Here is a 15,150-nt window from a genome sequence, read left to right as displayed (position 1 = left end):
TTTTTAATTGTTTTCATTATATGTTGACTTTTCCGGAAATACCTCAATGTGCATGTTTATATGCTTACTTATTTTTCTCACACAAACCAAAATCTGTACAATAAAAAAATTTATTTAACAAGAATTACTTTTGTACATATCAATAAAGAATATAATTCAATATTGGAGTTTAGGTCAAAAAGTCAAATAATATTCAAAACATAAAATGTATCTGAAAACATCCTAATTCCATTCCAACATTTTTTAATACCTAACTAATGAAAAAAATAATATTAAATTCTTTTACTGATTAACTAAAAACTAATTTAACTAATAATGATTTATTCCTATTAAAAATATTTAGTCGAAATTAATACACATTCAACAAAATCGTTTTTTATAGAAATAAACCATTTATCATATGATAAATTTTTTTTGACATTACAAAGTGAAACCTTGTTAATGTGAATTGGTCAGGGGAAAAAATTTGGATTTTGAGTTATGGAAGTTCAGCTAAAACTCAAGATTTTGTGCATCAGTTTATGGGTGACTTATAATAAACTATCCATATGATATTTCCATGGGTCTTATTATATAAAATCGTTGTGTCAATGTGAACTTCTCAGTGTCATCAAAAACACTTAACCGAGCAATGCTTTCTTGAATGGTTGATCTATTCACTCATGAGTATTTAGCAAGGATTTTCTTTTAATTGTGATATTTTGCACAGAGAATCAATCTTTTTTTATTTTTTAATCACAAAACCATCTAAGAAATGAACCTCTTTGTAAACACCGGAGGAAATACAATTCACCACATCCAAAAAACCTTTGTAACTCCAGTGATACGTGTTTCCACACCAGCGAACGTTTTCAACCCAATCTGGGTCTTCATCAGGCTATGGTTATACGGAATTCGAACGTATGCAGAATGGAACAACCAAACTAAAATGCGATTCAAACTTTAGAAAAAACCAAATTTAAGAATAAAACAGAACATTACCCACGTGCTGAAATGACGGTTAAGCACGCGCCACTTCACTTTTGCGAAACGTTGAAAACATACAAAATATACGTAATCCAAACTCATTTGGTTACTGGGGTGGGGTTCCCTCATAACAGAACTTCCACACACTAGATATCCCCACTGCATCCCTGGAGTTGATGCACATGCTACGTAATCCTGCTTTATATATTTCGAGAGTCTCCATGGCTCTCAGTTGATCAATACGATGTGAGAGCCTGATCAGACAGGCATTTTGTATGTCAGCCATGATTCCAGGTTCCGTGGCAACCGTTGCTAGGGCAGTGGTGTGTTTTTTATTGTCAATGTCGTATTTATGCTCCCAAAGCCGTTTATGAAGAGATCGTTTGGTTGAGCCCACATAAAGCAACTGGCTGTTAAATCTGTCATCCCAAAGCGGGACCGCATATACCCCTGGTGCATGTTTCAAGTCTATTGTGTCTTTTCCGTTGTAAACAGATCTTGGCCTACTATAAGCTATCTTAGTCTTAGTGATGGATGAAATTTCCCTGTATATTTTATCCAGATGGTGGTTGTATCGTACAACTTTTCTTGCACCTTCATTATTCAAAGACTCCCCAGTGGCATTGGTAGTGTCACGTGCGTTTGCCCTTGTGTAAGCACGAGCGATATTATATATTAAGTTCTTATTATACCCATGCTGTGTGGCCATTTCCTGAATGTGTTTTAGCTCATCTATCGTGTCTTCATAATTAGAGTTGTGCGTGAATGCCCTCTTAGTTAAGGCCCGAAACGCCGCGATCTTGTAAGAATACGGATCCTCCGTGTTGGCGGGGATGAAGAGCGGTACATAGGACTTTTTGTATTAAACCTTGGATATGATCCCATTATCGTTAATTTGAAGGTCCAAGTCCAGAAAATGTGCGGCGCTGTTGCTTTTCTGGTCCAATTTGATGTTCATGCCATAAGGGTAACAGGCCATAATAACAAAGTTTACCTCCAAAAGCGGGGCGTCCCCATGGGGAGCCCTCTCTCAGGCGATTTATGTGAGCTGGTAATCAGGAGGCTGGAACATCGAATCATCCCCTTGTACGTTTCCAACATACTATTGTACAGGAGGTATGTTGATGATATTATTATCATTTGGAAAACAGAACCCAACGTTAACCAGTTCATTAACTTAATGAACGACAACCCTTATGGCCTGAACATCAAATTGGACCAGAAAAGCAACAGCGTCGCACATTTTCTGGACTTGGACCTTCAAATTAACGATAATGGGATCATATCCAAGGTTTAATACAAAAAGTCCTATGTACCGCTCTTCATCCCCGCCAACACGGAGGATCCGTATTCTTACAAGATCGCGGCGTTTCGGGCCTTAACTAAGAGGGCGTTCACGCACAACTCTAATTATGAAGACACGATAGATGAGCTAAAACACATTCAGGAAATGGCCACACAGCATGGGTATAATAAGAACTTAATATATAATATCGCTCGTGCTTACACAAGGGCAAACGCACGTGACACTACCAATGCCACTGGGGAGTCTTTGAATAATGAAGGTGCAAGAAAAGTTGTACGATACAACCACCATCTGGATAAAATATACAGGGAAATTTCATCCATCACTAAGACTAAGATAGCTTATAGTAGGCCAAGATCTGTTTACAACGGAAAAGACACAATAGACTTGAAACACGCACCAGGGGTATATGCGGTCCCGCTTTGGGATGACAGATTTAACAGCCAGTTGCTTTATGTGGGCTCAACCAAACGATCTCTTCATAAACGGCTTTGGGAGTATAAATACGACATTGACAATAAAAAACACACCACTGCCCTAGCAACGGTTGCCACGGAACCTGGAATCATGGCTGACATACAAAATGCCTGTCTGATCAGGCTCTCACATCGTATTGATCAACTGAGAGCCATGGAGACTCTCGAAATATATAAAGCAGGATTACGTAGCATGTGCATCAACTCCAGGGATGCAGTGGGGATATCTAGTGTGTGGAAGTTCTGTTATGAGGGAACCCCACCCCAGTAACCAAATGAGTTTGGATTACGTATATTTTGTATGTTTTCAACGTTTCGCAAAAGTGAAGTGGCGCGTGCTTAACCGTCATTTCAGCACGTGGGTAATGTTCTGTTTTATTCTTAAATTTGGTTTTTTCTAAAGTTTGAATCGCATTTTAGTTTGGTTGTTCCATTCTGCATACGTTCAAATTCTGTATAACCGTAGCCTGATGAAGACCCAGATTGGGTCGAAAATGTTTGCTGGTGTGTAAACCAGCAAACGTTTTCAACCCAATCTGTAACTCCATAGCACTGGAGTTACAAAGGTTTTTTGGATGTGGTGAATTACAAAAACCATCTTTACAATTCTTATATTTTTAAAATTTTGCTACAAAGTCTAAAATTTTTTCATAGAATTGGACTATAATCGTTTTTTAAAAATTAATTTATCAAAAATCCATTTATTTATTGCATCAGCTAGTGGAGAAATCCATCAGCAATCAAATAAAACAAAACAAAAAACAGAAAAGTTAAAAAAAATTTAGATTCAAATAGCAGTTAAAGTATCTAGGTCATGTGCTGTCTGGAATCCACCACTTTCTGCTTGGCATCACATGACATTATGTTTATTTTTAGTTGTATTTGGTTTCTGCAGTTTATAGAAAATTTCTGATTAGTTTATTCAATAGATGAATATTAATTATTTTATTTTATGGAAAACTAAAATTAAAATTCCAGCGAGTTATGCAAATACTGTATCAAAATTCCATTTGCATTAAACAGTTTGATTTACTATAAAGCTAATATCAGCAATATTTACCAGATACAATCTATTTTTGTAACCACCAGAAAGGGGTTTGTAGGCAAATAAACAAATTTTGTTATGTCCTTCCAATCCAGCATTCACCAGAGGTCAAGAACCACTCCTAAGACAATTTTAATTCACAGATCTTTATTTATATGCATTTCAGATCAGAGTTTTTACTAATCCTTCCTCAGTCTGCATATAATAAAAAACTGTTTTAATTTTACGCTACAGAATGCATTAAAGATGAAGCATATAAAATAAGAAAAAATGAAAAACTATACAAACTATTTGAATATCCAACTTTAAATGAAAGAAAAATTTGGAACAGTAAGTTAATTTTAAATAAACTAATATTAAAATTCCAGATAACATATTAAATATGTTAAAATTAGGAATAACTTTTAATGCGCCAATATACAAAGAAACTTCTTTATTAATACTGGAAATAGATAAAACAATACACTTAGTTAATATTAAAAAAGAAGAAAAAAGTGATTTAAAAAAGAAAATTAAAAAAGTCNTTTATTATAACTGAAATATAGGATCAATGTTTAGAAATAAATTACATTGCCTTCAGAAGATTTATAACAACTTTCACACACATTTACATTTGTTGTGGTTCATGTACTAGTTGCCAAATGGCATTATACATATCATGCAAAATGCAAACATAATGAAGTCTTCAAAGCAAAAATTGCAGAACATGTTATAATTATTAGTAATATAAAAAAAAGAAGGAAAAATATCAGTATAGAATTGTAAGCGAAATCAGTGCCTTTACTTAACTGACAAAATTTTGAAGAGCCTAAACAATAGTTTAATTTTTTAGGAACATATGCCTTGAATTTTGAAAAATCAATCAAAGACTTGGTTTTAATTTTAAAATACAATACAAAATTCAGAAATATACAAAAATAGCTGATAGTCAAATAGCTTATGTTCTGATGATGGCATTAAATTAATCTGAAAATGTTTAACTGCTTTCAAATAAGTGAAACAAATTTAAAANTATCCCAATGTAAAATGGAAAATGGTTGAAGAAAGTTTACCTATTACAATATTTATTTTAAAATAAATGAAAATTATTTTTGCCAAAAAGATGAAATTAGCTTGAGCTCCATGATAGGACCCAAACTTGCAGAAATCTGTATGAATTTAATAGGCAATATACTAGCTAATTTCCCAGATAAAATCTTTAGGGTATGATATGTAGATGACATTTTAATAGTATTTGATTCAGAAAAATAGATGAACTTATTGCAATTTTGATTGTGTAATTTTTTGCCTTGCTTAGCTACAGCAACAACATTACCAATCACCATTTTTCAGATTATGACATGATGTCACTACAATTCTCATTTGCTTTATTTTAATTTATACTGTTAAAATTCATTTTATAATAATTTTAATAATATTCAAATTATTATGAAATAATTTTCAAGTAAAGGTAGAATAATAAAATAAATAAATCTTTGGATTATGTTTTCTAAACAGTTATTGGATAATCTACAGAGAATTTCACTATCACATTGGATTATTTGAACTTTGCAATACATCAGCTACTTACCATATAAGGCATTTTTAGCAGGAAGCAGGGACGGACCTACATAGAGACTAATAGGGCTTATACAAAAGGATGTGTCAAGGACCCACAAAAATTATCATCATACTTTTCATTAACAATGAGCAGTTATCATCATCCAACACCATTTCATAAATAAATATATTTCAACTCTGATTTTGATGTTATTAAAAATGAATTTTAAACCCCAATTTAAAGATTCTTAATCTAACAAAAAATGAGGCCCCATTGGACTTCAATAAGCACTAGGCCCCAAAAAACCTAGATCCGCCCCTGGCAGGAAGAGATTTTAAATTATCTTCTCAAATAGAGAAAACTATTTAAAAAGTTCCTGATGGATAAAGACATAATCTTGAGGATTACCAAAACAATAAGGCTGATTGGTGATAAGTGAAAGTAGAAAGACAACTGAAAAAATTAAAATTTTGGACCAGCTTCATTTGGATTGATTGAAAGCCAAAATAAAAATGACTTTATTAGTCTTAAAAAAAAAACCACCACAGACTAGCTTATTAACTTCATCCAACATTATTATTCAGCTAATACAGGCTGATAAGTGGCACTTTTTGTAAACTTGACAAATTCAACTTAAAAGAACAATGATTAATCATCCAAAGTAGTTTTCCATTGATTTATGAATTAGGAATGATGTTCTTAACATCAAGATGGGTAACAACTGGCATTATTCAGAAGGCATACATTTCATGGATGACATGTTACCTGTTCACATTACTCCAATTTATGCCACTCCTTGCATTTTATATTAGGTTTTTTTTCTTCCAGACACTTGTAAATATCTATTAATGTTACAACAACAATAACAATAAGAGTTTTATCTTTTGTGGAATTCTTTTGTTACTCTCTTAAGTTCAATAGTTTTCTGGCCAAAATGATTATTTTAAGTGTAATTAGAATGATACAGATGTGGTGGTATGCCATGTCTTTGTACATAGGGGTAGATATAAGTTTTATTTCTCCTAATTTCCTTTGTCTTTAATATCTGTTTCTAGAACTTTCTAACCTATTCTTTTTCTGTGGGTGGGGGACAACCTTTGTCCAAGGACAACGGGAGAAGACAAAGGGGATACTAAGAAGCCCTGAGGCCATCAGTAAAAACAAAGAAGACACTTTTGGGTCAGCATCCGAGGTGTACAGACGTAAGAAAGAGCAAGCTAAAGGTTTGTCGCCTAGTGGGACAAAAAGAGAAGGCTTGGAAGTTGTCTGCGAACGGACGAAAATTAGAAGGACACCCAGATTAAGACTTCAAAAACGCTCTCGAATTCTCAAGAGACAGAAACGAGAGGAAGGAAACTGATTCAAGTACCGATATAGAGAAGATCGGAGACTGCCAAATTTACCCGGGTACCCCCACAAATCTGTCCTTTATACTTGTCTCTTCTCTTCATATCTCTTAATTTCTTCACCCTTCTTCCTTAGCATATAAGTTAGATTAAGGTAGATTTAAGTTAGTTGTAGTATCTCAAACNGAAAACAAAAAATCACATCTAAAATTGTACAGTAGAAGTTGTTCTTCAGGTTAAGACTTAATCCTCTCCCTCTCCCCCCCACAGGGGGAATTTCCAAAAATTCCTTCTTAGTGTGCATTTTCATGGCATACCCTAACTGTGTACCAAATTTCACCTCTTTCAGTTCAGTGGTTTGCTCTGGGTGATGAATCAGTCAGTCAGTTAGGACAAGTAATTTTATATATTTAGATATATTTCAGAAATATAAGTGTGAATGGATGTTGAAAATGTCCACTATCCATTGATATAATCATTTTTCCATATAATTCCCATTTACAGCAACACACTTATACCAGCATGTAATGAGTTGTGCAAATTTATCTCTGTAAAAGTCTGAAGTTTTTTCATGCAATCACTTCCATACTTCTACATCTGAAGAGATATTTATGCCCTTGAGATGTTCTTTAATCTTTGGGAACAAGAAAAACTTGCAAGGCACAAGGTCTGGGCTTGGCTTTATTTATTTATTTATTTAGTACAATTGGAAACGTCAGAGACGATTGTATTCCACTCCCTAATAACAAGAAATAAATGATCTCCAATCAAATGATTATAAAATATAAAAGATATAAAAGACAAAAAAAAAATTATAAATAAAGTAAAACAACAGTTACATTATATATTATATAAAATAGATTTACATTTATTTTTAAAAAAATTAAAATCACGATATAGGTAAGGTTCAACAGGCTGTATGTGAGATTCTATACAGTAAAAAAAGGATCTTTGTGAAAGAGAAAGGCAAAAAAATGGAATGAAGAAGCATGATGTATTATGGGTTTTTACAGTAGGGATGTGGAGACCTAGCCAGTAATTTAAAATTAGACCATTGAAGTATTTAAAGCAGAGAATGCGGTCAAAATATTTTAAGCAATCTGAAAGATCTGGAAGACCAAGGCAAACTCTTGCCATATCGTGGTTGTCAGTAAAGGTTAAATTGCAGAATTTGTGTATCAGAAAATAAACTTTATTTAATTCAAATTGTATTTTTTGAATCAGATAACGGGCAGCCACAGCCCAGACTGGTAAACAATAATCGACTATTGATTGAAAATTAGTAAAGAAAATTGTTCTGAGTACGGTTTTTGAAGATATATTTTTGCAAAAACACCAGATAAAGCCACATCTAATTGCAAGAGATTTATTTATGTAAGATATATGATCATGGAATATTAATTTTTCATCAAATATGATACCAAGGTCAAGATGAGACTGGACATAGTTTATTTTAGAGGAATCAATAACTATGGAAGGGTGGTAGGGATTGCAAAGTAGAGAAAAACACATAATGACAGTTTTATGGATGTTGATTTTTAGATTATAACTGGCAAGATTAGAACGTAAAGAATTGGCAGTGATCTGAAGAGAGGAGGTATCATTGGATAAAATACGTATAATACAATAAGTTTTTAATTAATCAAAAATTATACAAATTTGCTCTGTCCTGCAAGGAAATTTACAAATTTCTACTATTTATTCTAAAGATCATTTTGAGTAAAAGCATTTATATATAATATAAATCAATTTTTCAAAATTCTCAAGATAGTGACCAAAAACAGTCAAAACAAGTTCTAATATGCAAATATGAGTTGTTTGGCTATCTTCAATAAGCTTCTAGATAGAGTAGAGTAAATATCATTTGTAATTGTTTTGTTAGTTTAATGATAGGCACAAATTGTCAAAGTAAAAGATCTATCAATTATGACTCAAAGATTTACTAATACTAAATTTGCTAATATGGTATTTGACTACAGTTTTTGCAATGGAATGGGCATGATGCAGTAATAGAATACAAGTGGTAATGCAGTTGCAGAATACCCACACTGTGCCTCATCATTCCATATTTTATAATGTCTTCCAGTGTTGGAGAAAAACAAGTCTTCTCCATGCCCAGATAAAGAGAGTGAGAGTGAGATCACCAACAAGTTAATGTTTTGAAATAAATACAATGAAATCAAAAATATCCAACAGAAACAAACTTTAATAAAGAAAACAAAAACACCTATCTGTGAGGATCTGAACGGGGATCGAATGGGAGGTCCGAATGTGGAGCAACAATTGAGAAATTAATGATTGCCTTTTCAGATGCTTGTAAGAGGAATCAAAGATCTTGATTGAACAATGGATGTTTTTGATGTAATTTGTTAAAACAATAGAAGGAACTAAAGTTGAGGAAAACACAATGGGAGAGGAGGCATATTCTTCATGAAGTTGATCTTTCTCACGCCCTCCAACGGGTTTTGAATTGTCACTAAGTGACGATGAGAGACCAATGGAGAGGCACCTTTGGATGAAAACTTTATAAAACAGCATGTTTCAAGGACATTCAGAGTTCTTGGTCCTTGATGGAGAGTGCTCCGCTCCCAGATTCAGGCTGCGTTTTACAACAAAAGCCAAGTTGACATCTGGAATTTATCTTCGGCTTCTGCTTCTGGCAAGTTTCACCCAGGTTCAACCCACTGCTGAAATCATCACTTCAAGTTAAGTTGTGCGCCCCAGGGCCAACAATCTCAACCTCACCTTCACTGGAAGTTCAAACGAGCAACTGAACTATTGAACATTTTGAACAGCCTTATTACCCTTGTGGAATACGCCTTATGCCTCAGTTTAAGATTTGTAAGAATATTTATATATTTAATAAATGGTTTGAAATGGGAAGCATGTCTCTGTGAGTCGTTCTACTCCCACACAACAGTGTTGACCGTCAGCTGTTGGGACACCCTTCCACCCAATTGACAGTGTTCACATATCTTTCATTGCATTGGCTGCCAAAAATGGCATCCAAATGTCTCTCAGTGAAGCCTGCACACTACATTCTGTCACAGACTGGATTCTTTTAAAACATTTTGCAAAACTATAAATTGATAAGGCTTCCACTAGGAATACAGCCATAAACTAGAGATATGTACACCTCTACAGCTTGAAAATCCTTATTTGAAATATACTTTTAAAACAATTGTTGCATTAATAAAATTCTCTACACTGATATCATTGATGACATGCTTTTCTCAAATCAATAGAACTGTAGTTCATTGCACTTCAAAAATTATCTTATATCTTCTTCATTACATTCTATTGTAACTTAACCCAAAGATAACAGTTTAAAACCATTGAAAATATTATTTTATTTTATTCAAGTTTGTTCCTACTGGATATTTTTTGTTTCAGTATGTTTAACAGTTTCACATCTAGTCCCAAAGTGTTATCATATTTAAATGCAGGGTAATAAAGCCTATCTACTAGTATATACAGAGTATCATACATAACAAGTGTTTCATAACCCTAGGTTTATTAAATTTTGCATCAAGAAACACTATATGTATCATCTGAAAAAACTTCATCATTTACTGGAGATTTTTCACATTGCATACAATACTGCCAATAGTTGCAGAGCAATTTAGTTCTCCTAATGTATCCTTTTCTTCAGAAAATGCTCAATTTACTCAAGATGGAATCAATATTACTCAAAATTTTCATACTTGGGCACATCAGAACCCCTATGATGTTCTTGTAGGTAACCATCAACCATTGTAGGGTTTTTGTAAAAGTATCATTTGAGTTACTAAACAACTACTATATTGGATTGCCTTCATTGAAGGGCCTTTTATGTCAGACTATCAGAATTTTCTTGAAAAAATTTTGCTAAAGTACATGAAGAATATTTCTCTTGAAGCATGATGCCATATGTGGTTCCAACAAGATGGAGCACATTACTTATCAATACTGAATTTCTTCTTGTAAAGTTGCTTTAAATCTTATATTACAATTAGTGATGGGACAACTAATTAGAATTGGTATTCAGAATCAGAATAACTGAGCATTTTTTAGTAATCAGAATCGAATTGAAAGAAATTTCTGATTCTTAAAACAATTCTTTAACATTACAAAAATTGCTTTTAGCCCTTAGTATAATTTAATTAATTAATTAAAATATCTATAACCATAAGGTAGATAATAGGAAGGGCTTATCACACCAAATGACAATGGGCACAAACGCTCAAAAATCAAAGTAAAAAAGTTTAATAAAACAAATAGGGTTGTACAATAAGATGATTACATAAGTATAAAACCGTAAAAATCCAAAANCTTTATTTTAATTTATACTGTTAAAATTCATTTTATAATAATTTTAATAATATTCAAATTATTATGAAATAATTTTCAAGTAAAGGTAGAATAATAAAATAAATAAATCTTTGGATTATGTTTTCTAAACAGTTATTGGATAATCTACAGAGAATTTCACTATCACATTGGATTATTTGAACTTTGCAATACATCAGCTACTTACCATATAAGGCATTTTTAGCAGGAAGCAGGGACGGATCTACATAGAGACTAATAGGGCTTATACAAAAGGATGTGTCAAGGACCCACAAAAATTATCATCATACTTTTCATTAACAATGAGCAGTTATCATCATCCAACACCATTTCATAAATAAATATATTTCAACTCTGATTTTGATGTTATTAAAAATGAATTTTAAACCCCAATTTAAAGATTCTTAATCTAACAAAAAATGAGGCCCCATTGGACTTCAATAAGCACTAGGCCCCAAAAAACCTAGATCCGCCCCTGGCAGGAAGAGATTTTAAATTATCTTCTCAAATAGAGAAAACTATTTAAAAAGTTCCTGATGGATAAAGACATAATCTTGAGGATTACCAAAACAATAAGGCTGATTGGTGATAAGTGAAAGTAGAAAGACAACTGAAAAAATTAAAATTTTGGACCAGCTTCATTTGGATTGATTGAAAGCCAAAATAAAAATGACTTTATTAGTCTTAAAAAAAAACCACCACAGACTAGCTTATTAACTTCATCCAACATTATTATTCAGCTAATACAGGCTGATAAGTGGCACTTTTTGTAAACTTGACAAATTCAACTTAAAAGAACAATGATTAATCATCCAAAGTAGTTTTCCATTGATTTATGAATTAGGAATGATGTTCTTAACATCAAGATGGGTAACAACTGGCATTATTCAGAAGGCATACATTTCATGGATGACATGTTACCTGTTCACATTACTCCAATTTATGCCACTCCTTGCATTTTATATTAGGTTTTTTTTCTTCCAGACACTTGTAAATATCTATTAATGTTACAACAACAATAACAATAAGAGTTTTATCTTTTGTGGAATTCTTTTGTTACTCTCTTAAGTTCAATAGTTTTCTGGCCAAAATGATTATTTTAAGTGTAATTAGAATGATACAGATGTGGTGGTATGCCATGTCTTTGTACATAGGGGTAGATATAAGTTTTATTTCTCCTAATTTCCTTTGTCTTTAATGTCTGTTTCTAGAACTTTCTAACCTATTCTTTTTCTGTGGGTGGGGGACAACCTTTGTCCAAGGATAACGGGAGAAGACAAAGGGGATACTAAGAAGCCCTGAGGCCATCAGTAAAAACAAAGAAGACACTTTTGGGTCAGTGTCCGAGGTGTACAGATGTAAGAAAGAGCAAGCTAAAGGTTTGTCGCCTAGTGGGACAAAAAGAGAAGGCTTGGAAGTTGTCTGCGAACGGACGAAAATTAGAAGGACACCCAGATTAAGACTTCAAAAATGCTCTCGAATTCTCAAGAGACAGAAACGAGAGGAAGGAAACTGATTCAAGTACCGATATAGAGAAGATCGGAGACTGCCAAATTTACCCGGGTACCCCCACAAATCTGTCCTTTATACTTGTCTCTTCTCTTCATATCTCTTAATTTCTTCACCCTTCTTCCTTAGCATATAAGTTAGATTAAGGTAGATTTAAGTTAGTTGTAGTATCTCTCAAACCATAATTTTGCATTGTCGTGAGCATGTGTCTCCTGCCTGTGAAAGCATATAGAATTTGTCGAACGGCTTCGAACTTGTGTGCGTACTATAGTTTGGGATCAAGTGTGTTTAGTGTAAACGAACAAGGTGTACGAAGGACCACGTAACTGTAGTTAAATAAAATCCTGTTTAATTTATGGTTACTTCTTTGTCATCCTTTTTTTGTCCTCCACACCACCACACAGAATCCTGGAGGCTTCTATATCATTCTAACTACATTTATAAATCATATTATCACTAGTTAATCAGATATATTCTGGCTGATCCTTGTCTAATACCTTTTTTATCATTTCAAATTGGAAGCTGATTAATTATTTCAGCAAATAAACAGAAATATAGATGTTTTATCTTGATCAAAGTGTAACATTCTCATTTAACACTTATATAATTTATCTGATACTATATACTCATGAAAATATGGTAAACTGTTGATGGAAAGTAATTGAATATAAACAGCAATAGCATACTTTAAAACTACAGAGGAAATTAAGAAAACATTTTAGAAGTAGTTTGTTAAAAACAAACTTTTTAGTCATAAATATATTTTAAATAACAATTTCTTATACTTTCATATTTATGGACAATTAAAAATTTCAGCAGACTTTCCAAACACTGATTTTAAAATATAAAAGAAACATGACTATAGAGTATTACTTAACTGAGAGAAGTGCTACATGTATATGTAAGGTGACCAGATGTCCCACTTTATACAGGATACAGCCTGCACTTTAAGTCCATGTTCTGCATTGTCCCATTTGTCTCACTAGGATGCTTTTTCTAAACCTGCATGATCCCACTTTCCATTCAGAATAAAAATACAAAGAAACCAGAATAACAAATGTATCTCATTACCATCTGATAATGCATCTATAATATGCATCTACATTTACTACAGGCTACACATCATAGTGGAAGTGCATGCTGAAGTATATTGTCATGCTACAAGGAAATGAGCTTGCATTGTCAGATCTCCAGAAATAATTTATTTCCATGCTGGATGAGCAGCCTGTGCATAAGAAACTTGAAACTAAAGGTGTGTCAAGAAGACAGTGTTACTTTACTGTGCAATAAATCTGAATAAATTTATTCCATCAGAACTGATTCTGTTGACATAAATTGTTTACAGTTGTCTATTTTTCAAAAAAAAAAAAAAAAATCCAAGGGTGAGCATATAGAAATTAAGGTATGTCTTACATTTGATGGTGTCTTACATTCAAGTAAATAGAGTAATGTATAAATAAGTTATGTTGGGAAATAATGTTTATAAGTTACATACAATTTATTTCCAATTAAAATTGTGTTATTAATTTTAAATTATTTAAAATAATTATTATTTAATTAATTCCAACCTTCTATATGATCTTCTGGTGCTAGATCAAAAGCTTCATATGAATCTGATCTTACTAACGGATCATAGCTATTATCTACTGGTACCATAGCATCATGAATGGATCCATTGCCTTTAAAAATGAAACAATATCTTTAGTACTATTGATTAGTAATATTAATTTATAGAAAACCTTTCTATAAATCAAAGTAAAATTAATATATAAATATTTAATTTTAATTATACTTTTAAAGGCATTGTAAAATTTTAAAAATTTTAAATAAAAATTTGGTTAAGCAAACTGAAAATCTATCACTTTTAAAGTATAATGTAATATTCAAATTATATTATTTTAGTTTAAATTTTTGTTCAAATAATAAAGCCAAACGATTGCCAGATTATATTGGACTACATTACTGCTACTGATTCAAGAGAAAAATTCACATAAAAAGGCGTTAAAAAACATTTTAAGAAACATTTTAATATCCTGCGAGTGCTTTCGACATATTTATAAACGTCATCATCAGGCAGAACTGGAATCAAATAGGTTTTTGAACAAGTTTTTAAATTGGAATCCACTGTACTTATTTAAGTGACTTAATTACTGCTACTATTAATAATTATACACAGTAATTTGACACTACAGGTAGGCATTAGAAACCATAATTAAATTAATAAATATTAATTTAATTATAATTATTAAATTTAATAAGTAATTTAGCCCAATTTTAATCCAGCAATCCTTTGGCTTTAATAAAATTATCAAACTTTGAAATGTTGTACAGTAGAGCGTCGTTTATCCAAAACGTCAGTTATCCGAAGGAATTTCAATCGACAAATTTAAATTTTCGCCAGTGCTGTGGCGCTGTAATCTTTGGCTATGTCTTCGGCTACTCAAATATTTTATGTTTTTGATACTAAATTAACTTCTGAAGTATAATTTTTTATTGTTTTTATATTTTTCAATATATTTATTTTGTTTGTACAAAATAAAAAAATAATTTTTAATGATACAATAATCTTCGTTAGGCTTAACATCGACGAAAATTCAACACGAAGCGACACGCAACGGAGAAAAATTTCAACA

The 15,150-nt window shown here is 32.3% G+C and overlaps 1 protein-coding gene across 8 annotated transcripts in view; it reads right to left on the bottom strand.

Annotated features, from left to right (window-relative positions):
• Positions 1 to 15,150, bottom strand: part of LOC111637205 (tensin-like) — a 142,407-nt gene that overhangs the window by 21,323 nt on the left and 105,934 nt on the right. For all 8 annotated transcript variants that reach the window (XM_023382640.1, XM_023382644.1, XM_023382639.1 and 5 more), the window contains one exon: positions 14,086 to 14,196. In XM_023382640.1, the coding sequence (XP_023238408.1) occupies positions 14,086 to 14,196 (111 nt within the window). The remainder of the gene's footprint in view (positions 1 to 14,085; positions 14,197 to 15,150) is intronic.

Source organism: Centruroides sculpturatus, unplaced genomic scaffold, assembly GCF_000671375.1.
Source record: "Centruroides sculpturatus isolate CEXI.00-Female unplaced genomic scaffold, Cexi_2.0 scaffold1000, whole genome shotgun sequence".
Classification (NCBI taxonomy): Eukaryota; Metazoa; Arthropoda; class Arachnida; order Scorpiones; family Buthidae; genus Centruroides; species Centruroides sculpturatus.
Note: the sequence above shows the minus strand (reverse complement) of the source record. Positions and strands in the feature narration are given on the sequence as shown.